Source organism: Sesamum indicum, linkage group LG3, assembly GCF_000512975.1.
Source record: "Sesamum indicum cultivar Zhongzhi No. 13 linkage group LG3, S_indicum_v1.0, whole genome shotgun sequence".
Lineage (NCBI taxonomy): Eukaryota > Viridiplantae > Streptophyta > Magnoliopsida > Lamiales > Pedaliaceae > Sesamum > Sesamum indicum.
This window is the reverse complement of record NC_026147.1, coordinates 9,888,312-9,912,164: the sequence shown is the minus strand read 5'-3', so window position 1 is coordinate 9,912,164 and position 23,853 is coordinate 9,888,312. Positions and strand designations below refer to the sequence as shown.

At 38.6% G+C, this 23,853-nt stretch overlaps 4 protein-coding genes across 10 annotated transcripts in view; 1 reads left to right on the top strand and 3 right to left on the bottom strand.

Annotated features, from left to right (window-relative positions):
* LOC105157936 (probable mitochondrial adenine nucleotide transporter BTL1) lies at positions 1,059–5,350 on the top strand. Its single transcript, XM_011074474.2, has 6 exons — positions 1,059–1,295; positions 1,568–1,720; positions 2,116–2,210; positions 3,385–3,718; positions 3,932–4,169; positions 4,657–5,350. The coding sequence occupies exons 1-6, from the start codon at positions 1,254–1,256 to the stop codon at positions 4,905–4,907; spliced, it is 1,113 nt and encodes a 370-aa protein (XP_011072776.1). The 5' UTR covers positions 1,059–1,253; the 3' UTR covers positions 4,908–5,350.
* Positions 5,631–14,381, bottom strand: LOC105157937 (pumilio homolog 5). Of its 5 annotated transcripts, XM_020692376.1 has the most exons (11): positions 13,084–14,370; positions 11,682–12,423; positions 11,442–11,525; positions 11,003–11,375; positions 10,752–10,893; positions 10,528–10,635; positions 9,589–9,801; positions 9,256–9,366; positions 7,873–8,067; positions 6,092–6,263; positions 5,631–5,952 (listed from the first exon to the last, which is right to left on the bottom strand). In XM_020692376.1, the coding sequence occupies exons 1-11, from the start codon at positions 13,699–13,701 to the stop codon at positions 5,930–5,932; spliced, it is 2,781 nt and encodes a 926-aa protein (XP_020548035.1). In that variant the 5' UTR covers positions 13,702–14,370; the 3' UTR covers positions 5,631–5,929. The 5 variants fall into 5 exon arrangements, with proteins under 5 accessions (XP_020548035.1, XP_011072778.1, XP_011072780.1 ...); XM_011074476.2 differs by having other exon boundaries at positions 11,003–12,423; positions 13,084–13,751; positions 14,226–14,381; XM_011074478.2 differs by having other exon boundaries at positions 11,442–12,423.
* LOC105157935 lies at positions 15,011–19,952 on the bottom strand. Its single transcript, XM_011074473.2, has 5 exons — positions 19,413–19,952; positions 18,313–18,814; positions 16,605–17,009; positions 15,687–15,895; positions 15,011–15,503 (listed from the first exon to the last, which is right to left on the bottom strand). Exons 2-5 carry the CDS (start codon positions 18,740–18,742, stop codon positions 15,258–15,260), a joined length of 1,290 nt encoding a protein of 429 aa, XP_011072775.1. The 5' UTR covers positions 18,743–18,814; positions 19,413–19,952; the 3' UTR covers positions 15,011–15,257.
* Positions 20,430–23,853, bottom strand: part of LOC105157934 — a 3,803-nt gene continuing 379 nt past the window's right edge. For 2 of the 3 annotated variants that reach the window (XM_020692378.1, XM_020692379.1), the window contains exons 2-5: positions 23,111–23,392; positions 22,492–22,643; positions 21,369–21,508; positions 20,430–20,824 (exon numbers count right to left, since the gene is read on the bottom strand). In XM_020692378.1, the coding sequence (XP_020548037.1) occupies positions 20,657–20,824; positions 21,369–21,508; positions 22,492–22,643; positions 23,111–23,364 (714 nt within the window). In that variant the 5' untranslated portion in view covers positions 23,365–23,392 and the 3' untranslated portion in view covers positions 20,430–20,656. The remainder of the gene's footprint in view (positions 20,825–21,368; positions 21,509–22,491; positions 22,644–23,110; positions 23,393–23,853) is intronic. The other variant, XM_011074471.2, reaches the window with a different exon arrangement.

The window sequence follows — 23,853 nt, the reverse complement described above, 5'->3', positions numbered from 1 at the left end:
TGGATTCCTCTCATCAAGGTGAGTTCAACGACACCTCTCCCAACAATTTTCATCAACTTCTTGACGAGATCAGTTCTTTTAAAGTTTCGCGACGCCGCCACCTAAACCGCCGGATCTCCGCCGTCCGAACGAATCACCATCGCGGACCACCACCATTTGACTCCCCTCGCCAAGGCATTTTCAACGAGACCTCACCATCAATTTTCATAAGATTTTTTACGAGATCACAATAGTGGGAGTTTTCGACCGCCGCCGTCCTTTGCCTCACCAACACAGCAAGAGGTCTCCCTTTTCCCTCTTTTTCCACGTCACACTTAATATGCCATGTCATTCGTTTTTTTTAAATTCAAAAAATTGCCAAGTCAGCTAAAATTAACCAATTATATCTTAGCCTAATTTAAATGTCCACATGGGCTCCACGTGGAAATTTCCGGCGAGTTGGGTAATTTTTCGACAAAAAAGGTCCCAAAATTGAGCAATTGAAATACATAGAGGACCAAATTCAAACCCTAACAAGTTAAAGGACTAAAACGGCATTTGAACCAAAATTGCATTTAATCCAAAAAAAATTATAATATACTCAAGAATAAAATTATGTGATTCGACTACAGATGGGGTATGTATTTGGGGCCATTCATATCATAACAAATGATGTGGACCAATCTTTGTAATTTGGGATAATGGACAGCTTAATCTTAAATTGGAATAGTTCACAGACAGTTTCCAATCCATTGGAGTTTTGAATTACAAATTACAAAAGTTAAGGGCATAAATGAACAACCTTTATCCCTTTTTTATTTTTATCATGGGATTGGGATGTTTCAAAAACAACAAAGTGAAAAACTATTCCATGGATCATCATTTTGATATTCAAATTATTTAATGATTAATCATAAAAACTTTAAGATAATAAAAAAAGTATTAAATTCAAATAAATAATTGAAGAGTGTGTTAATAATTAATGACAGCAAACATATTGTAGTATTAAAGCAATTAGTTAGAAAGAGGGGAAAAAGAAAAAATTAAAGGGAGGTGGATTTAGCATTTCAAGAAAGAAACCCTAAAGACTGGAGAAAATGTTGAATACTAATCTCACACCAAAACTTCAAAACCAAAAGCCTGCACCACAGCCACTGTAGCTGTTCCTGTTTGCGGCAAAACAACAAACACCTAACCATAAATATCTCTTTCTCTCTTGGTGGTGTTGTTTGCTGCGGTGGGCGGGAGACTGGAGACTTTCCATTTCGTGCCAGATGATCCAAAAGACTCCGGCCCAGACCCAGCATCACCACCAGGCACGTCTCTTTCTCTCACTTGTCTGCCTTCTATTTCTAATCTTCTTTCCCCCTCCACCTTTACAATATTTATTATAACAATCACGTGCTGTGCTCTTTCTTTTGTTTTTCTTCCCTTCAATCCCTCATCATATTCATATTAGAACCAAGTATACAACTGCTGCTATCTGCATTCAGGATATGGACTGCTTTTTTTAATAAACAATTTCTTCGCTTTCTTCTTTCCTTTCATCTATTGTTAATTTGTAATGGCCATGGAATCTGAATCGCAGAAGAAAAGCTACTGTGTTATGGAAGATATTTATGGAGTGATGATGGTGCCCAAGGAGCTACAACTCCAGCTTCAACTCCATTCCCTTTCCCATAAAAAGTCCTCACCTTTCCACCTTCAGCTTCGTGCTCCCGATCTTGGACGAGCGTTTCAGGTCCGTCACCCTCTTTTTCTATTTTATTTCTTTCTTCACGTTTCTTCTCCTTTCCTCCCTTTCTTCTTGTTCAATTATCCATTCCAGATTCCGTCTTTTCCACTTGCTTTCTCGTTCATTATTTTGAGTTGTTTTTTCCCCTTACTTTTCACTCCTGAAAGCAGTATATTCTAGAAGTTTAGACCCTTTTTGCCAATCCACGCCCTTTTGGAGGACACCTGTAATGGGTTTGTCCGTTACATGCATATATACATACATATATATATATATATATCTATATATTCTGCTTAACCAAGTTTGGACCATTTTGCTTCCCATTGCATTTCTACTCATGGTAGTGAGAGAACCCCAGAGAAGAGGTGTCTGAATAAATAAACTTCTTTGATTTAATCCAGGATTTGGTGAAGACTAGAGAAGTTAGCGAGTTCCTTAGTGGGGCTTTAGCAGGGGCCATGACCAAAGCCATCCTTGCCCCTCTTGAGACCATCAGGTTGGTTGCCTTTCTGGTATATAGCATGATCAATATATCCAGCCTCCCATTTATTCAGAACCTACATGCGAAAAAAGTTCATATACTCTGTCTCTGGTTGAAAACATAATAATTTCGTATATAATGATACTCCTGAGAGTATTAGCTATCATATTTCAAGTTAGGTACGATTATCAGTTTTAATATCAAAAGTTCTGAAAAGTAAGAGATGAAATGTAACATCAGTTCTAATATCAAAAGTTTTCAGAAGGAAGAGATGAAATGTAATTGCTTACTTTTCTTCTCTCCAAAATTGGCCAAAGCAAACAATTGCATTTCTACTGGAAAAGATTAACTTTCTCTTGATTCTTGTTCAACATTTGGAACATATGCAAAGTCACAACTTATGATATTCAACAAGGTTCTAATTTGGGTGACAACTTGATTTCCTCAGTTGAAGAGTTGTTCCTGATCTTTAGCTTTTCTCTGGAATGGAATTGGATAGCACCTCTGGGGTTATTCTATTGTATCACGCAGAAAATATTTACCCTCTCCACTCCAAAAGGAGAGGATTCTGTTGGGGTGGTGGTGGTGTTTTCATTGCATATGCTGCAGCTGCAGCATCCCTTGCAGAATATAGACCAAATATAGCAGAAAAAACTAACTTACATTTGCCACATTGGAGTATTATACTGTTTTAGAATGTTATCATCTGTCAACTGACTTAAGAGGCATTTTCTCTATTTCAGACTTCCAAAGTTTATCTTTAGCTATGTTCTTGTATTTTTTTAAATAAAAATATATTAGCCATGAATCTAAGATCTTCTACTATGTACACTATGACATAAAATCCAGATTCTGACCTTGCCAGTTCTATGATACTCTTGAGTTTGGTTTTCAAGGTAGGTTTTTGAATTTGAACTCTGACTTCATGGCAGTATTGAGGTTCCAGTGATAAACTCTGGCACATGTTGAAAATGTTCATTAATTGTCAACTGCCTTTTCTTGGTTTGCACATGATTTTTTTGGTGATTTGACAAACTTGTGGTTTTAGCATTACTGTGCTGCAGGTACCACGAATTGAAACCTGTCTATGATTTTACCTTTTAACGTTCTCAAAGTACCTTGTGTTGAATCAGTTATACTTGAATGTTAGATTTCAACAAATCCTTTTCTGATACTTTGAAAGATGCAGGACAAGAATGGTGGTTGGTGTTGGATCTAAAAACATTTATGGTAGCTTCGTTCAGATTATTGAACAACAGGGTTGGCAAGGACTCTGGGCTGGAAATGCAATAAACATGCTGCGCATAGTTCCCACCCAGGCAATTGAGCTAGGGACATTTGAATATGTTAAGCGAGCAGTGACATCAGCACAAGAGAAATCGAACCAGACTGGAAACCTAAAGTTGAACATTGGACATCTCAGTCTTAGTTTTTCTCTATCCTGGCTGTCTCCCGTAGCTGTTGCTGGCGCAGCTGCTGGAATTGTTAGCACCCTTGTGTGTCATCCTCTTGAAGTTTTAAAGGTATGTGCTCATGGACTTGTCTCTTTGAAGAAAAAGTAAAGGGAGAAAGAAGTCTATACGGGTAGTAGCTGTCTAGCTGATACATAATTCGCCTCATTTCTTTTTTCTTTTCTGCTTTGTTTTGGCAAATTGTTGCCTGTTTTTATCTTATTATCAAAGGCTTATGATCAATTTTTATTCTCTTTATGTGGTTGCGTCTTTTACCTTATACAGGACAGACTGACAGTGAGTCCTGAGCTATATCCCAATCTGAGTATTGCAGTACACAAGATTTACAAGGATGGTGGAATTGGTGCTTTATACTCTGGGCTATCACCAACATTAATTGGCATGCTCCCTTACAGCACATGTTACTACTTCATGTATGAGACAATGAAGAAATCATACTGCTTCGCAAAGAAAAAAGAATCTTTAACTCGTGCAGAGCTGCTCTTAGTTGGGGCTCTTTCTGGTAACTTCTTGGTTTCAGCTGTTCCTTTTTGTGCCTGCATCAACAGAATCTCTGTTTTTACTACTGTTTGTACTTGAGAATTCGCCTAGTCTTCATGTCCTATAAACCAAAGCAATCTGTTGACATCCCTTTCAGGGGTCAAAAGTCAAAGCAGTTTGAAACTACAGTCAGTACATGTGCTGTGAATGGTTTGGAGGAGAAATTGAAATAACTTGTTGCACTGATTTAACCAAGTCTAATACCTCTCTACTATCTTGTGTTTAACCTACACATGTGCTTTCCCTCACTGTTGCATTATCTACTATCTTCAGTTTAATCTACACGTGTGCTTTTCCCGTCACAGGTTTTTAAAGCATGCAGCGTAACGGTCTAGAGTAGTCACTTGGGAAACTATAGCAATATATTGCCGATTTTTGCTATCTATGGTTGATTTGCGGCTAGCACACAAAATATATGATCTCTTAACTTGGTACTTTATATCTTCCAGGCTTGACAGCTAGCACAATAAGTTTCCCCTTGGAGGTTGCAAGAAAACGGCTGATGGTAGGAGCTCTGCAAGGTAAATGCCCACCTCACATGGCGGCTGCACTGTCTGAAGTTGTGAAAGAGGAGGGTCTGATAGGTCTTTATAGAGGTTGGGCTGCTAGCTGTTTGAAAGTCATGCCATCCTCTGGTATTACTTGGATGTTCTATGAAGCTTGGAAAGAGATATTGCTCGTTGAAAGACCACGACCCTGACAACTTTGCTAGAAGACAAGCAATATACTCTTAACTCTTAAGAAGCGAAAGCATATTTTCTTCGTCAGAAGGCATTAAGTGCACATGGGATTGGTAGGAGCTGTGTTTGGAGTGCCAGGCAACTTCAACGGGAGTGAAGTTGGTGATACGTTTTGCTTGCTTCAGGCAAAAGGACTATCCAATCATTTAATTCGAACTGGCGGCATCTTGTATTAATCAATTGGTGTTGGCTCCATTTCAATGTGTTCCAACAGAAATTTTGTTTCAAGATGAATATTGAAAAACACCTGAATTATTGACTCGCATGCCTTGCGGGAGATGGGAAGGGGAAAGATAGTGATAGCAAAAAATGTGTGTAGTAAGGGATGCTCAACTCGATTAGTTGGGAGACATTGCAACCTGAATTTGTTTCGCTGTTAAAAATAACATGGGTAATATGCTTATTTATTAGCCCAATCTCGGCCAAAGAGTTGCAAAACTTGTTTGTAGTCAACTTATGATGGAAGTTAGTCGGATGATTTGTTGATGAAGGTGATAGGTCGGCTTCTCGACTCGTGTGTAAGCCTGTCGCTTTACTTTGTAGTTGGTTTAGCTATTTATTTCCCGTTTCCATCAAACGTCTTTCATGTTCCTGCTGCTTTATTTGCCTGACATCACATGAATGCTGCTGATTCGTCAATCCACGAGAGATTTTTGGAATTCTCCATGTTTTTGCATCTCCAATTAGTTCGATCAAGACAAATCCCTGTTTGATTCATGCAGGACGAGATGCCACAAATCTATAAACTACTTATCCAATCACTTTATTATTTCTATCACACCAATACATTTTCTCAATATATACTACACAACATTTCCTACATTTTCAATATGATTTTCTCCTAAAAGTAGCATTAGATGTCTGCCACATATTCAGGACCAGAGGAGGAAGATATTTGCTAACGTCTGTTGCCTGGTGGCACCTCCAACTGATGGTGCACCCGCCGTCCACCAGGAACAAGTTCTTGGCACTTAAAGGAAGCCTAAGGCTGAGGTATCCCATCATCTGCATGCATCGATTAACGCTCAGTAATAATCACAATGATGCTACCAGAGTTGCAGGAGAACCCCACGATTGTGCTGCATGATTAAGCCCTAGAAGCACGGAAAAAGCCACAAAGTAAAACAAAGGAAGATGGCCTGACCTTCACAAGTCATCTGTTCAAAGCGTGCAACTATGTGTTTCCCGTAAGTATATTTCTTCAAAGCAACAAGATGAAGCCGAACTCGACCAAGCAATGTTTCCCTTTGCTTATCATTGCTAATATCAAGAATCTTCTGGACTACGTAATTTGCAAACTGGTCCTTCATCATTGTCTAAAATATGAAAGGGAACGCATATTAACAGAAGCATATATGTGCAAAGAATCAAGCAGCCACAATAAAGCAAGTAAAACTTTAACAGAGAAAAGCCAATAAATACTGTTAGAAATTCTACTAGAAGCATTCCATCACCCGTTCGGAGATAGCAAAAGTATTGGTTAATCACCACAGCTTCCACAATAACCTAATGTTTCATCACCTTGAAATCTCTATCATCAGAAAGTTCGACGACCAACATAATTCCCTGGTAGAGTTGACTAGGTAGTTACAAGTTTCCAATTCTGTCCTTCTAATGTTCAATTTCTTCCTTGAGTTCATCTGCCAGACACACATTCATTTTTCTAAAAGCTTCTCATTTCCTTTTGATAACTCCTTCACAGGGGAAAGGCTATAAAAAGAAATCCTTTCCATAACAGGAATGCATACTTCTCTAGTAATGAACCGGAAACATGCTCAGCTTGTTTGGAAATAACAATAGGGTTTCATGCAATTTACCCCTCTTGTGATTTGCAAGTAATATTGCAAATGAACAAATTTCCTCCCTATAAAAAACAAAAGATAGCAATTAACCCCCTCAATCAATTTCATCTGGTCTTACTTAATTCAAGCGATAGCATACAAAAGATAGCAATTGACCTAGATTTTACTTAATTCAACTCATCAGTATAGATTTTAATTGTATATTTATGTAAATTTTAATAAGAACTGATATGTAATACACACACACACACACAGAGGGAGGGAGGGAGAAAACACGCCTTGGGACTGGAGGTGGAGTGGCGGTGACAACAATGACGATGACGGAACTGGAGGGAAAGGGAGGTAACAACGACAGGAGCTGGAGCTGGTGACAGGGGTGGAAGTGGGAAGGGGCGGCGATGGGGTTGGGGAAGGGCAAGGGGCGGCAATGACAGAGGGTTGCATTTTTCCATATAGTAATACCCACCTTTTGTTAGAGAAATGCTCCATGCTAGTTGGTAATTTTCACAAGCAGATGCGTGCATGATGGAATTTGCTTTCTCCTAAGTTGTCAGATTTTAACCCTGCCACAAGTAGGGGGACCCAAGAAGACGCCACAACCCAGATAAGGATTGCTAAAAGATAGACTGGATAAAAGCAGCAAAGTTTCCTTAAGCAAGAATGATATGATCTTTTAAGCTTTTTCTCATTCAATACGGCTTTCAAGTGACTCCACACTAGTAGTGTAGGCCTTGTAACTCTTATGCAAACATTTTCCTAATGCTGTCAATAGGCCTATAAAGACTCAAGTTGTGTGACCACAATCAACAGAGATGGACTGGCCAACCAAAAAGTAGCTGTCAAGCTGTTCAAGAAGTGTGGGAAGGAAACTATTCCCGAGATTCCAGCCTAGAACTTCTGCTTAATTTTAAACAGTCCTCCATCTAAAACTCAGAACTAGTGCAATTCTCCTAAGCATTGACAGATTTCAGCACAACCTCGGGCAGGCTTCAGTTTTGCCCAGCCCATCTATATCCAAACAAATGAACGAATAAAGATATAACACTTGGCAGAGCTCTTCCGTGCTCTTTAATTCAACTTTACATACAAAACCAAAAGGGTGCTGCGAAACAGATTTCCTTACCAGTAAATTGTCATTGCCCTCAGATTGCACAAGAATCTCCTCAATCAAGACTTCCCGTTCAGCAGCATCACCAAAAGCTAAGCATTTCTCCACAACATTTGACGCATACTTATGCTGGCTCATCTGTACAATTTTCCCAGATAACTTGCTGATAATTCGACTCCTTTCAGATGGTCTCCCCCTTTCCAAAACATGCTGTAACAGAGATCAAATCTTTATGCTGGTATGATCCACTACTGAATTTAAAGCATATAAGACCAGTAACAAAGAAATCGGAGAAACGGGGCATAATTTTGCTCGAACTCAACCATCTTTCCTATTCCCTTGCTGATTTGATTATCATTAATCCAAGAGTGGAATCAATTACTCCACCAGAAGCATATGATTTGATTGATGACCCATATAACAATAGCCACAATCCTCCACCAGAAGTGCAATAGCATCAAACAAGGTAAATAATATAAAGGTCAGAGTGTAAGTGGAATGGGGATCGTTTACAATATGTGGGAAGGAGGAAATAGGGAAGTTTTTAGTTTAAAACACCATCTAGATTGATCTTTAGTTAAATTTCTCCACGTGGGAAATGATTACTGCCTGAATGAAACTGAAAAAGAAATGAGCATGCCCTCACACCCATTACAAAGTTTGGAACAACCCAAAAGCATGCTCTGCTAGAGAAAATGAAGCATCAAGGGTGGTCAAACAGCAAGCAACCTCTGGAATAATGCACATGCCCCAGAGCTCTACTCCTTAATCATTACAAAGAAATAAACAGGGGAAATCCATGTCATTGCATGAAAATCAGTTTCACACCATCATTACAGACATTTTACAGATTGAAGAAAATTGTATTAGTAGAAGAAAAATAAAATGCAAAGAAAGTGAAGAATGAAAAAATGTGGGATATTTGGAGTAGTTGAGGTCGCAATCACAATAGGATGGTCTCTATTGGCAGTCCCCTCACACTCTAGAGCCATGTGCATAAGAGTAATTTTCTAATCGAAATGCATTCAGGGAAGTGCAAATATAAACAGATCTGCAAGGATTAGTTTGAAGGGATTCGTCAGCAAGAAAGGAACTCGACCAACTTTTCACTCTACTGCCTCCAGTAAATATTCTCCGTCTAGAGATTCTGGATAACACATTTCCCCAGTTTTGTGTCTTTCGATTGTGCTTGGTCAAAGTTGAAATTTCTTAACCATGTTATCTTCAATTACAGTTAAAACCATGGTCTTAAAGAAAATAACAGGGCCTCTCCGGCCTAAATTGCTTGGAACTCAAACAAGAAGCTAGCAATCAACAGGAAGTCTTTTATATGGATTTGCTCTATATATAACTAGTGCTAACTTACAAATTAATAGAGGACGGGAACTGAAAACAGACCTGTGTAACATAGTTGCCATACTGATCATGAGCAAGATCATATGCAGATTCGAGTATCTCATCCACTATAGATTGACATTGTAAGTCATCCGAGCAATGCTCCAGCACTCTCTGCAAGAAGAGAAGGATTGAATAATTGCAGCAAATGTAAAAGTCATATTTCTTATTTTCTTATCTTCCTTACATGCAGGGCCCAAAGACAATGCACAGCTTTCCTAGTGAAATTTCATGCCAAAAATTTCAGGTTTAAAATATTGAACTAAATCCACCAAAATTCCTATATTGAATTACAGATGTCTTAGAGGCCCTTAAAACCCAAGAAAATACTTGTACCTGAATGACTCGGCAACCATAGGGATGGGTAGATAATATAGCTACTTGTCCTTGGAAGGCAGAGATGATAAATCCAATTCTTTCCGCAGGAACACATTCAATACATTTTTGTATCACATGATTTCCATTTTGATCTCGTACACATCTCATAACATGCCCATCAAGTTCGAGCACAAGTTGCGTCTTCTGGTCAACTTCAATAACCTCCAGCGCCTAAAACACAATAAGAAAATATTAATTCTGCATTTGTCAGATGCTATTCACATGGAAAATTTTGTAAACCATTTGAATTTATTCAATCTTGAGCATTAATTTTCCCTGAAGCTCATATAATACCAGATAATCCAAAAGGAATTAAATATGAGATAGAAGTCTTGAACAGATAGAAGAAGAAACTGAATACAACTAAAGTCAGAAAAGGATTACAAAAAAGCTACATGCAGTAGATAAGAGAACAAATGAGCAACTGCATTAACAAATAAATTATTTGTTACGAATAATTTTATTGGAGGAAATGCCAATTATGAAAACAATTTTCAGCAAGACTAGAAATTTGTTCAGAGAATGATTCATGAACAAACAATTTCAGCATTTGCATGCACACTCACTCCAATTAAGGTGTGTTTCATGGTAAAAGAGTGGAGTTCCATGACTTAGGTGAAATTGTTCACCCAAAATCACACCAAGACTTCATGCGAAAAAGGATTAAGAAAAGCACACTCCTGCACATTTTACAAAATCACGAAACACTAAGAACTACAGAGTAAAGAATGACTTTGAAAACTTCAAATTGGAAATGCATTGGTGACTGATAGGATGTGAAATTGAAAAAAGAAAGAAGCTGGGGGGGGGGGCATATCTAAGATACATTATGTTAGATATATAGAATTTGAGGAATAGCTAACCATTAAGCATAGGAAGGATAAGAATTTCAGAGACCTTCTGTATAACACGGCAACCATACATTTGCAAACTTAAAGGTAGCATCTGCCCTGATAATTGGCTTGCAAGTTCCTTCCTCTGCTCATAAGTTCCATGCTCAAAGAACTGCAAACACAATATCATGGTTCAACTATACATGAATCATAGAGAAGGGAGAATTTACGACCCCACATGTGCCCCCAAATATTCAATTGACATTAAGAAGAACTGACAAAGTCTACCTTCTGAATAACATAGTTTCCAAAGACGTCTGTTATCAACTTTGAAGAATGTGGAAGAACTTCCTTAAAAACTGACTCCTTTTCTTCAACACTACAACTTTCCAACTTCTGTTGAATAAATCGACTCCCATGTTGATCAATGCTGAAGTTGAAAATGCATATTATGTCATTTTCTTTACTGGAGGAAATCGCTCAGCACTATAACAAAGGAGAAACAAAAGCAAAAAGAAAAAACCAGCACAAACGACTACCTGAATTCAACAATACGACCAACAATATCAGAGAGATCAATTCTCCTAGCATTGCTTGCTTTCAGTTCTTCAAGAAAAGAATGTTTTCTATGGTCAATGCTCTCAACTCCTCTTTGTCCTTGCCAACCAGCATAACCACCAACAGTTCTGGCTGAACTTTGAGAATGTCCAATATCATATCGTTTTCCCAATGAAGTTGAGCCTACGACTGGAGACTCTGGCAGGACTGAACTACCAAGAGGTGATGCTGGAAATTGAGGCACAAATCCCAGACCTGTAGGACTGCTGAGGTAACTGCTACCTGGTACCCCAATTTTCCTTGGACTTGGAATGCTGACACTCCCACTATGGGGTAACTGGAATTTCTGATCACCTGTATAAGCAGCAGTAGTTGGATTATTTCGTAAGGCAAAGGAATCAACTTGGCTGCTAATCATACCAGGTGATGGTAAATTGCTATACTGCAAAGCGACACCATATGGATCTTGCACAATTTGTTGGAAATACTGCATTGAAGGAGGATCTGAAAAGGTGGGGTGAGGTGTTAGTCCAGGATGGCCATAAAACCTGTTCAAGCTCTGCATAACAGACCCTTTTGAGACCCTTTCCCCAGTGGGAATACCGGCACTTTGAACACTAAAACTTTGTCCAGAATTGGCATTAAAATGAAAAGGAAAACCTGTATGAGGTGGATATCCAGCCAGGTATGGGGGAAGAAATGAGGAACCCATAGCATACCCACTGTACTGTGGAGAATACAGACCAGATGCACCGAAATTGGCATAAAAAGAATTTCCTGGAGCCATATAAGCTGGAGTAGTTGCATATAAAGGAGGAGGGACTCCAGGAACACGAGGAAGCTGGTGCATCTCTACCGAGGTGATCTTGAGATGTCCATGGGGGACTTTCTCCATGTGATTGGTATTTGCTCGCTGGCCAGTTTCTTGTACTTGAGACTTGGGAACATGGAAAACCGCAGAACGCCGAGAATAAGTATTCTTTAGATGCAACTCATTCTGCTCATCAAGTCCTAGTTCCAGTTTGTCTTGATCATCCTCCACTTTGTGAAGGTTTCTGGAAGCATCTGAACCAATAGCATCACCACTCACAAAATCGCTAGTAAAATATGCATCCTTGCTAGTTATTCCATCCTTCTCTGGGGAAAGAGACCTTCCTGGGGTATCCTGAGTAGAACTTATAGGAACGGAGGCTGTTGAAAGATCGATTGTTGCTGTTGATCCTGTAGAGATTTCAATTTTACAACCAGAACCTATGCCTGACTTTGGTTCAGGTGACTTCGAGCCTTTGTAGGAAAGTGAATCCAGTGACAGGCTTTTCAGATCACGGTCAGATGGGTCATCAACATGGCTTGACGGACGGCTCTGGCTAAATACAGGTGAAGGTGTTCGAGGAAAGTCCTCCTACAAATTGGAAAGACACAACCAAAAAGAAAAAGCTATCCTTTACAATATTGTTCAGAACTGATTTCTAATCATATACAAATTACAGATGATATAATTCTATGTACTTTCCATCATTTCATAACATCTCCATTCTGCGCAAGGAAATGCAGCTTCAGAAGAAAGTTTCAATTTTTTAAAGTTCTATTCACACATTCTCCCTCAGTCTCCTAATCCTCATCCTGTCTAGAAGAAGGTCGACAGAGAACAGTATATCCAAAGAGAATATGATGCGATGGAGAATAAACAAACAGAAGGTGTTTGATGAAGAAGTTTTTATCCATAACATTGGTTTCCGCATCTAACAAGCTCTTTCAACAGTTGTAAGCAGTTGAAGTATATTCAGCGAATATTTAAAGTAACAACAGAACAAGAACTATTAGGAGCAATAGGATTTTCTCAGAAATAAAAGAGGATGCGTTTATCATTTAAGAACAGGTTTCTCCAGCACGTGACAAATATAAAGAACATAGTTCCTTAAGCCTCCTGACAAACAAATAGGTGATAAGCTTGTGAATTCACATGATGGGTTTCGCCATTTTTAACAGACTTCCACTAGCAGCCTTATAAACCTGGCAAATAGCATAAAGAATTAGATATTCGGCTTGATACATCCAATACCTGTATAAGATCAACCAAACTTTTATGACGACCATTAAATGCCAATGTCTTCTGCTGAAGCATGAACCTACTACTTTTCGCTCTATCATCTGATGCTCCCTCGGGTGATCTATCGTCTTCAGGCTCCTCCTCATGAGTGGAAAGGGAGCTTCTGGGCACATAAACAGATCCAATGCCATGATCATCCACGTATGGTAATCTCCAGTTATTTCCGGAAACCCCAGCATGGCGTGGTAGGTGAATGTTTTCCGTCAAAATGGTAGGTGGAACAAGTGTTGAGTCCAAATTAGTATTCAAATGCTGGTATGTTGAATACAAGGAATCAGGTGGCAGCAGATGTTTGGACTGAAAATTTTCTAAGCCGGTGGTCAAAGTTGGGAAACTGGAAAGATGAGCAGAAGCCGCAAATGAGGTCTCCATGCTTGGAGGTGCACTACCACTGCGGTTGGGGGCAAGGTTAGTTGGATGTGTTTGAATGTTTTGTCTTCGAAGCAGCAATCCCAGTTCATCAGTTACCACAGTAGTGGGGGAGGAGGCGAAAGAAACAGTGGGAGTAGATGGTGGCCAGTTTGCAGGGGCAGCGGTGTCCACAATTCTCATAGGGTCTTCGGTTGCCATTACCAGTTGTATTGATGATGAGAAGGTTGTGAAGACTGATGTTCACATTTCTTAATTAGGGAGCAAATGTTAGGGTGAGTAAGAATAAGTGGGATGGCTTGTAACCAAAGAAACAGACATACATATGAAGATTAGTGAGTGAGGATAAATGCATAGCGTAATTAATTAATGATGATGAGAGCATATATGAGAGACAAAGATAGAAATTGCATATCGTAATTCAGAGGTGTTGGAATGATGAAGGCATCAATCATATTGATATAATATCTGGAATTCTTGATTAGACATGGTATGCTAGTCCTAGTAGTAGTAATGGGGGGATGTAATCGAGGAGGAGTCAGAAAAAGTAAAACATAGCAGAGAGAGAGAGAGAGAGAGAGAGAGAGCAGGAAGTTGAGCAGTGTAATGTAAAAAAGATGAGAGGGTTATTAGTTAGTAGGTAGAAGAAAAGAAGTCAAAACAAGAGAAATTGAGGAAGAAAGAAGAAGAAGAAGATGAATGATTGATGATGATATTTGACTCACCAGAGCTGAGGAGTTGAAAAAGAGAGAGAGAGAGATGGAGAACCCTCGGCCTCGGCCTCGGCCTCGACGATGGGAACAAAAAATGCCAAAATTCAGAGCTAAACAGAGAGAGAGAAGTTGAGTAGGGAGTAGTCTTTTTCTCTTCTGGGTCGGCACCTTTTATTACTATTATTATCTTTGTTAGTGTGTGTGTGTGTGTGCTTTGAATTCTATTATATTATATTATGAGATGATGCTTACAAAAATACAAATGTCGCTTCATAAACCCACCACACCACACCACACCACCCTCTTCGTCTCCCTCTCTGCCTTTTCTTCTTTTTCTTTTATATCTTCTTATTATTAATAAATCACATTAACACCCTTCTTTACTTTACTTTCCTCATTATTACTATCTATCTACCTTCTCTTTTCATCTCTATATTAATATAATTTTCATGGGATTAATAACAATTAAATCCATCTATCAACCACTCACTCAATACCAATAAACGCTCATAATTTCTCAAACTTATCCCTCACTCCTCCTCTCTTCATTACTGCTGCTTCTTTTACTTTTACTAATTATATGATATTCTGCTTTCTCTACCTAATATTTTATTATTTAACTATTATTGATTATAGTTACGAGGGAATGACTGTATTACGTTGGAATTTCACCACCAAACCAATGCTTAAAACGGGATTGGGGTGGACTATTGGACTAATAATACCTGCATCAATCCCCACTCCAGATTCAATACATTCATGTTATGTGATTTGATAAATCCCCATGCACCCAACCCTATCAAACTCATCATCCATCACAATCATCATATTAAAAAGCCCACAAACCAAATTACTCAACATTCAAAGTAGCATACTTCTCTTCTCTTCTCTTCACCTCAACATTAATTCAAACTACCTACCATCTCCTCCTCACAAAAACTCAATCCCCCCTCCATTTCCACAATAACCAACTCATTCTTCCACTACTACTACTACTACTACTACAACTCCACCATTCCTTCCACTAATCTACCAAACAAAATACTAACAAGGAAAAAGGACGGGTGACGGCTCCCTATGCAATTTCCCATCACATAAACCCAATTTCTTCATCTTTTCTTCACACCAAAACAATTGCTCTTTGCTAATTTTCATCATCCGCACAACCCTTGTCAACACCTTCACATCAACAAGTCCAAGCAACATTTCCACATCCTCTGCTGTACTTGGCCATGATTTCTTTTTATAGCTCCTGCTCCTCTTCCACAGCTCCTTCAGTTTCATTGCTTTCTGCAATTTCAACATCCAAAAGTTAGCATGTACAACCACTATATATCTAATTAGACAAGCTTAGACTCGGTTAACATTGATCCGACAAGGCAATGCGCCAACTCCAACTCCTGTTCCTGCTGCATATTTTCTAGCAGTAATGAAGCACACAAACTAATATTCTGAGTGAATGTTTAGCTTCACCTTCTCAACTGACGATTGAATCTGCTGAAGGGGTGTTGCCATCTGGTTCTGATTTCCAAACACTTTACGTGCACCCCCCGATTTTTTCTTCTCCATCTTAATGAATTGGCGAAAACTTAAGATGGAGCTTTCAATTATTCTGATTAAATCTGGGGCAAGAACCTTAAGATTTGACGCCTCTTCTCCTCCTGTGCTTTTCTCTTCAGAAGCTAAAACCATGGAGAAGTATATTTAGCGATATTTAGACCTAAAAAGACAAATTCAAGGCTTACAACCTACCACACTGCATACATAATGCACAACTTTCATAACGAAGAAAATTATTCAAGGCAGTTATAGTTACATTATTCAATAGCAAAGACAGTAAAAAAGGCTTGCACATAACAATGAATCACCGAGATATAATTAAGTAATTAGAATCTTTCTGGGAGCATCTTCCAGTATCTGATGGTGTTCCTTATAATAGTTATTGGCCATAACCCAGCAAAGGAAGATTAGACAATACAATGTCAAAAAAGTATAAAATAGTTTCTTCATAACATCAAGTTGAGATTGCCTTCTCCTGTTTGACATAATAGATATGATATATTAAATCTCAATGAACCTTAAATAAATCTTCAGGCAGAAAGAGCCTCTACGTATTACTTAATTTAGCATACATCATGAGGTGTGTCGGAGGATTTTAATTATTTCTTCTAAAATAGGCAACCATGGATTTTGGACTCAGGGAACAGGAAAGATATGAAATGTTTACAGCAATACCTATTTCTGAGATCAATTCATACAGAAGGAAAACAAACAAAGACATGAGCACAGCCATAAATTGTTTTCTAATTAAGCAGACATGTTTAACTCAAAAACTTGTCTCTAGGAATGGAATTAACTCCCCTCCACATTTTATAGTATTTCGATCAATACCTTGGATTTTTGGAACCTGGAGCAGTTTGGGCAATGACTTTCTTGTTCGTGCATAGATTTCTGGCCTTGAGCCATGTTCAAAAGGTTCATTTTCAATGAACCTCTGCAATAAGACCTGGAACTGCTGAAACTGTTGAGCGCTATGGTTGTAAGAGGTGGGACTTTCAGGTTGGCAGGATATTTTCTGACTCAATTGCGTGTATTGGCAGTGGAGTGCCTCCCAAGTCAAGCATACTTGGGCCACATATGCATTTTCAAGATCATGATGAGGGTCACTAACTGGCTGCTGTAGGTGCTCAACTTCCTCTTCCGGTGCCTCAAATTTTCTTAAGGAAAGGCATGCGAGAGGAGAAGCAAGCTTTTTGGATGCAGATCTTGGTGACGGAGTTGAAACAACATGAGAACCTGTACGATTTCAAGTTATCAAATTCCCACTATTATAATATTGCCTTTGAGCTCAAAGTCCCAATGTGTTGAAAAAAACTTATGAAATTATGACAGCCCTAAAGTGTTCAAAGCAATTCATTATCATGGCCTAACCCAACTTCTAAGGACAACTTCATCTATCGAACTTGAATTAGTCCACAGGGATCCAAGCATAGGATAGATGACAATTTCCAAGAGGAAATTTCTACAAACAAAAAAGAAACATTATACATGGAATGCCCATCACCTCCTATAATTTTTAGATGAAGGCGTGATGATTCAAACTGGCATTAAAGCCAACTCTAAAGCATCTGTTCTTTAGGAGTTTGTGCATGCATGCCTCAAAGGTGAATTGACATCATTGACGTAAAAGTTCGGACTGCATAGCACAATCCACTAGAGCACAGAAACCAATATCATGTCACAAAGCAAAAAACCTCATCAAATTTGAAATTGCTGAATCAGTGTTAGAAGCATTGAGTAGTGTACCGGATGATATATTGAGGCCAAACATAAAGACGCAACTTTGTCATAACTGGTGATTGATGTTTCTATTCCAACAGTCAGTTAATATCGTAAGTGGGACCAGTTATGGCAAGCTTGTAATAATAGGTCCATCCTATAGTCCACAGTACTAGCACCAATTTTGGTAGCTGCAGTCCACTCAAGACTTGAGTGTTTACTGGACGTGCTATGACATTCCACAATCTGTAACTTGTCAGTTGTGCCTAGATTTTCAGCCAAAATTCCATATCAATCCTATTGATGCATCTTTGACGTACAAAAGCTCATAATAAAGAAGCAAAGCTTCAAATGTTTTAGGATACAAATTTAGTGTCTATAACATGCTCATAGAAGTTGACTGTACTGAGAAAAGAATACTGGAAATGCATGATTGACTCGGCCTCTTTAATATCAACAATATCAAGAAAATACACCCATCAAACATCACTAGTTTATTTCTCCTCATTTAGAATGGACTAGTTCTTGCCTGGTCCCGGACTGGTGAGTTCAGGCATCACATCGGTCAATCTCGTGCCCCTTACACATAGATGGCCTTGAGGTTCTTGGGCAGGCAAGAAATATACTTTTAAATGTTTAGAACTTTGAGCTTGCTACGTTGTGTTCTACATGAATAGATTAGCATATTAATGTGCATGTATTAAGTGTAATGTTACAAAAAGTAAAGCTAATGATCCTCAACAAGCAACCACAGACAACTGTTCCCCAATATAAAGTTCATAAGTGAAGGAAACACATTTAGAGTGATAGCAAATATTACCAACTTCTAGCAGTTGCTGAGAACTTGAGCGGTCGAAAAACAGCATGCGCTCACAGTATATGTCATACACAGCATCAAAACCAGACCAGAACTGTCGGCCTTCGGCTTCTACATCCCTCCATTCACTAGAGCTGGTCTCCCCCTCTTCCTCTTCTTCTTCCTCATCAGCTGGAGAAGTTTCCTCGGGTATCAATACCATGAAGCTGTTTCTTCTCAGCTCTTTGAGCCTCCTCTTCACCTCATTTGTGATGAAATCATCATCATCATCTTCCATTTCAGCATTGGTAGAATCAACATTAACTGATTTACCCAATAGATCGCCACTCCCATTCTTGGGCTCCTCTGGCTGAGGCACTGGCTGGTCTTGTGTGACATTGTTGGCGTTAGGTTTGTGGGCATTCCTAAACTTCTTCAGTTTGAAAAAATCCATCACTACTAAATGGTTGTGGAACTAAGCCTTTATCCTGTCCTGCTTGCAATATAATCTACCAGTTCTTTTCACCTGAAAGATAAAAAAGGCATAACAATAACAGCACACAAAAAACATTCAGCATTTCATGAAAATTCATACAATCTATCTCAAGAATGAATAGTCTTTTTGCCAAACGTAATTAGTATAAGCCTGGGAAGACCTTACATTATCAGTGATTTTAACTAACGAGGAAATCATGCAAGCAATTATCAGATCCACTTTTTATTGTGGAGCCTATTTTTACCCAGAGCATGTCCACCAGCAAAAAAGAAGAATCTTTGTAGAATAGGCAAATCAAATGAGAAGTAGTGAAACTTAGGACTAGGAGTCGCCATCATAGGAGTAAGAAGAATCTATCATGCTGGAACGTTTCTTTCCTGAAAAATGGAAAGGAAAGGATAAAGAAAAATAGTTCTTGTTAATGAGAACAAGCAATAAACAATCTAACAAACTACATTTTCTTTGTACTCATCAAACATGTTGATCCTCCTACCCTCCACCCAATCAACTCTTCCCAGAAAAAAGAAAAAGGAAAAACAAGTGAAACTAGGGAAAACATCACAAGAAGAAAGACTATTATATTGTTTTTATAGGAAACTAAAGAAAGAGAAAGTGGAAGATAACTTACACAATTGGGTTACAGCAAGAGTTGAAGGATCCATGCAACAAGAACACGGCGAGATGGCTGGACGAAACCCTAGGCTTGGGGGGAGAAGAGTAGGAGGAAGTAGTAAGAGAGGGTGGATTTGAGAAAAGAGGAAGAAGTGGGTGTGAAGAGATTTGAGGAGTGCAATAAATTAAATGCCAGATTATCAACATATAAATGAATGAATGAATTTCTGGATTCCAATAACCAAGCTGAGATTTAGGGAAAAATAGTCGTGATTTTCCTTTTCTTTTTTAATTTCTTTTTGGTGAGTGGAAAGAGCTGCTGGGCGCTGCAACACTTGTGGGGGGTTTGGATGTTAGAATAAAAGGAGAGAGAGAGAGAGGAGAGCAATGAGCATCAGTTTGTTATAGTAGAATAGACATCATATACATTATTATTATTATAGAGTGAGGAGTGAAGTGAGGACAATACAAATACATAGCATTGGGGGAAGAAAGGGGATCCCATCCCATTGCAGCACAGAGAATATTGTCAGAAACAAAACACCACTATACTAAACCCGCCAAACAGAACACTATGATGCATCATGTTCATGCTCATGCTTCCTTTTTTTTTTTTTGATGATTTTGTCCTCTAATCTACTTTTACATTCTTGCCCCTTGTTTGACGGGTCCAAATCTCATTTCCTGCTGCTGCAGCATACCAATGCAATGGTACAGAGCTTTAAAAACTCCAATTTCGTACCTTTACTTTTGTTTTTTTTTTTCTGTATTCAAAGCACATGATGCATCAATACCGGACGCAAACAACTTTTTGGGTAAAAGTAAGAAAAGTAATAATTGACTCTCCATTTCTTCTTTTCAGTCATACGAACCCCCCCAACTCCTGTCTACCTCTTACAATATGTCATGATGCCAAGGAGAAACGCATTTTTTTACAATATGCCCAACCCTTTCTCTACATCAGCAAAATCCCACTTATATATATAAAAAAACAAATATTATCACTCTTCCAATCTCATACCAAAACAATTCATTCAGATTCATCAACCAACAAATTCCAATATGCTTTATATATTTATATACGATCAATCTTTTTGTCCATGCATGCTCTGACATGTAATTCTTAGTAATCTACAACATATCATGAAAATCAATATTACAAAACCACAACTAGTTCAATTGATATTCGGGATCGCCCCGCACAAGCAACGATTCAACGCACAGTTCTGGAAATATCACTACCACTGAGGTCTGATGATGCTAGTAACCTAGCCAAGTAGCTGGTATTGGTTGAAACTTTTGTTTGGCACAAGCCATTAAATCATAGTAATCTGCATTGCGCAAACAGTCACGAAAATCTGTAAAAAGCCTTTCAAATATCTTCCACTCAACTTTGTATGACCTCGAGTATGGATACGGCAGAAAAACCTGCAAAAGTAAGATTCTATTTGTGAGCACCTTTTGTGTTGATACAGAGGCAGAATTTGTAAGACAGAAATGAAAATGAACTGCCTGAGATGTTAATCACTATGAAATCTAATTCAGATTCTCCATAGAACCTTTTTCTCCTCACTAGTCAAACAGGTCGTTTAAAGAATTTAGACAATATTTAGTGTCAGATATCTCCAAATTAAGACTCACGTGAATCCGACACTCCAATGAATCCATTGCAACAGAAGGTGGTTCACATTCAGATTATACACATCCCAGACAAGACCTTATAGAGCATTTCTATTTTTACCTATAGCTTTATTTGGTTTCTTTTCAAGGGACATAGGGAGCTATTATTCTTTTTATATTCAAATGATAAGTCAACCACGCTCTGACTACGACCCCTTTCCTGTGCATTGAATATAACACTTGACAACTGGTAGTGTCAATATGTCATTAAGAATAGCATTTATTTTGAAAAATCATAAACTTAACATGTATAACAGGTTGGAACAATGATGATATTCGAAAGTTTGCTTACATCTCCCTCGAAAGCAAGACGTTTAAGCAAGTGAAATGTTTGATGATTGTCCTCTAAGTTGTCAATAACAGCCAACCAAATCGATGATGCGAGCTCGTGGGCCCTGTCCCTTGACGTCCCACATGCAATAAACTGATCTGCTAGAATAAAGATATTACCAGGTTAATGAGGAGTCAGCAAGATTTTTAGGACAATGTGGAGAATGGTTTCATGTGAGTCTACAGGAAAGTTGATGTTGTAAACACTGAAAGGAATAGTATTATGATTATCTAGAAATAATTCAGTTGACGTAGTTCTTAATTTAAACCCACGAGCATTCCATCTGCATGGTGCCGTTAAAGTGGGGGAACGGGAGTGATAATTACAGAATCAAGTCAGCTCTAGAGACATCACAGGAGGCATCCTGAACCGAAGGGCTGCTGCAGCTGCAGCAGAATAAACCTCTCTACTCAAGGCCACTGACATCTATGAAGTTAGCCAAACATGGACGAATCAACCATGGAGGCATATGATGGAGACTTTTGCAGCAAGCAATAGATACGTTTTCTGCACTTCAGTAAAGGTTAATCCCTTCCCCCAACAGTTAATTGTTCTTTCATTTACAGTTAACCAGTTTAGATCAATGATTTGTAAAGATTAACGGTTTAAAACAGCAATAATGGTGGTCAAGATGCTCTTTTCCAGGAAAACCTTTTATTTCTACTCGAAGACAAGCAACGCTGATGAACCCCGTTATTCAGTTTCTGCAACCTTCGCAAACCAAAAGTTTGTTCAGTTGAACTCCAATCAGGCATCTGGTTGGCTATTTTTAGGATTAATGTAAACATGAATTGGATTAACACACTTCTAATAGTAAAAGTTTCAGCTAATCAGAAACATGAGAACCCGACCACTATATGTGAAGTTCTATAGTAAAGTTTCATAAGAATACAACATTTATCTAAAAGAAAGAAATGACCTCATAGATACCCTGATAAAATTATTTAAGTTAGAGATTCTTCAGTGACATAGCTCCATTACTCTGTCAGCATTTTCACTTTGATAAAAACTTGTTCTGCCACTATTAATTGAAACCCGAACAGCACAACGATACAAGAGATATCTTAAAGGATTGAGATGGCACCTATAATGGTTCCATGAAGTATCCCGGACGGAGGAGGCATGGTTGAAATTTCAAGCTGCTCCTTCAGAAACAAGCATGTATGACCTACAATCTCACTTAACTCATCATCTAGTGGGAAGATACATTTACTCAAATACAGAGCAGCAAACCTCCTGAAACATAAGTAGAGATATTAGAAGGTGGAATGAATTCCTGAAATGTCTTATGGTACAAGAAAGATATCGTGCACATGTTCATAATAATTAGGTTTAAGCTATGGCATCATAACAATGTATTTGTCTTAGTTGGCCAAAATAATTAAAGGAACCACAAGCGCTCTGATTCATAAGCAAGCAAATGCTGCTTCACTTTCAACAATCTAAGGCTTTGTTCATGCTTCAAAGCAAATGAGAAAACAAGGATCTTTCCAAGTCCCAAGCTCATGAAAATCAGGTGATGTGATGGAATGGTTCTTACTTGCTCCGTTTCCTCCATTTTAAAGATTGTTCAGAAAATGAGTGGAATGGTGACAAGTGTTGTGTGATGACACAAAAGCATGCTAAAACTCTCAGTGCAGGTACTCTAATCGTTAATTTTGAGTTAGCACAGATGTGAATGGGCAGGGTGAGGAATGAGCTACCTTTTGCTCATCCCGCGAGGAATAGGGCCTGGCCACCTTTTACCTTGACCAGCCAAAGGAAAACATCGGATAAGAGCAGCATGCCACAAGCAGTCCTCCCGAAACAAATTAGCCCAGTACTTATTAACACATGAGAGCTGCCCCCACTCCACAATGGGAACACGAATAAAGATTTCTATCAATAGATGATCGGGGAGACGTGCAAAAGGAGAATCAGCAGAAAGTGACAAGGCTTTGTTGCTCTCTTCTCCCATTCACAACAGCATGCAACAGTAGTAGATTCTATGGCAAGAAGAAAACCAAAACAATCAAAGAAATGGAAATGAGTTAGAATGGTTACAGGCGACAAATAGAGAGAGGATTGCAATACAGAAGATGATTTGTATAGTTTTGGGAGAGTTGAGGGAAAGTGCTATCCAAGATACATAGTGTTTATAAGTTGAAAGAGATTGATAAAAAAGAAAAAAAGTAAGTGGGTAGTGGATTGGGAGAAGTAATAGATTTAAGAATCCTTGGAAGAAGAAAATGTGAATTCCATATAAACTCTAAAAACATTGAGCATATGGGACAATGACACACAATTCCGGTGATGTTGAATCTGCAAAGGCTCAGCTGTAGTTGAACAATTAAAGAAACATGCGTTATAAGAAACTTGAAATGCAATCGCAAAGAATTTTAGTTACAGGCACAAGAAGAAGAAGAAAGAAAGAAACCGAGTGTAGAAGCTATAATTGAGAAATTGA

Bases quoted from the DNA above. Each gene is read 5' to 3' on its own strand.
- LOC105157936 (XM_011074474.2), top strand. From the start codon at position 1,254: ATGATCCAAAAGACTCCGGCCCAGACCCAGCATCACCACCAG. The intron at 2,211-3,384 runs GTTGGTTGCCTT...TGAAAGATGCAG, and splicing joins GCCCCTCTTGAGACCATCAG to GACAAGAATGGTGGTTGGTG. The intron at 4,170-4,656 runs GTAACTTCTTGG...TATATCTTCCAG, and splicing joins CTTAGTTGGGGCTCTTTCTG to GCTTGACAGCTAGCACAATA.
- LOC105157937 (XM_011074476.2), bottom strand. From the start codon at position 13,701: ATGGCAACCGAAGACCCTATGAGAATTGTGGACACCGCTGCCCCTGCA. The intron at 12,424-13,083 runs GTATTGGATGTA...TCCAATTTGTAG, and splicing joins GTTTGGTTGATCTTATACAG to GAGGACTTTCCTCGAACACC. The intron at 10,636-10,751 runs GTAGACTTTGTC...TTGTGTTTGCAG, and splicing joins GAAACTATGTTATTCAGAAG to TTCTTTGAGCATGGAACTTA.
- LOC105157935 (XM_011074473.2), bottom strand. From the start codon at position 18,742: ATGGATTTTTTCAAACTGAAGAAGTTTAGGAATGCCCACAAACCTAAC. The intron at 17,010-18,312 runs GTAATATTTGCT...GAAATCGTACAG, and splicing joins TCAGCAACTGCTAGAAGTTG to GTTCTCATGTTGTTTCAACT. The intron at 15,896-16,604 runs GTATTGATCGAA...CCATGGTTTTAG, and splicing joins CCAGGTTCCAAAAATCCAAG to CTTCTGAAGAGAAAAGCACA.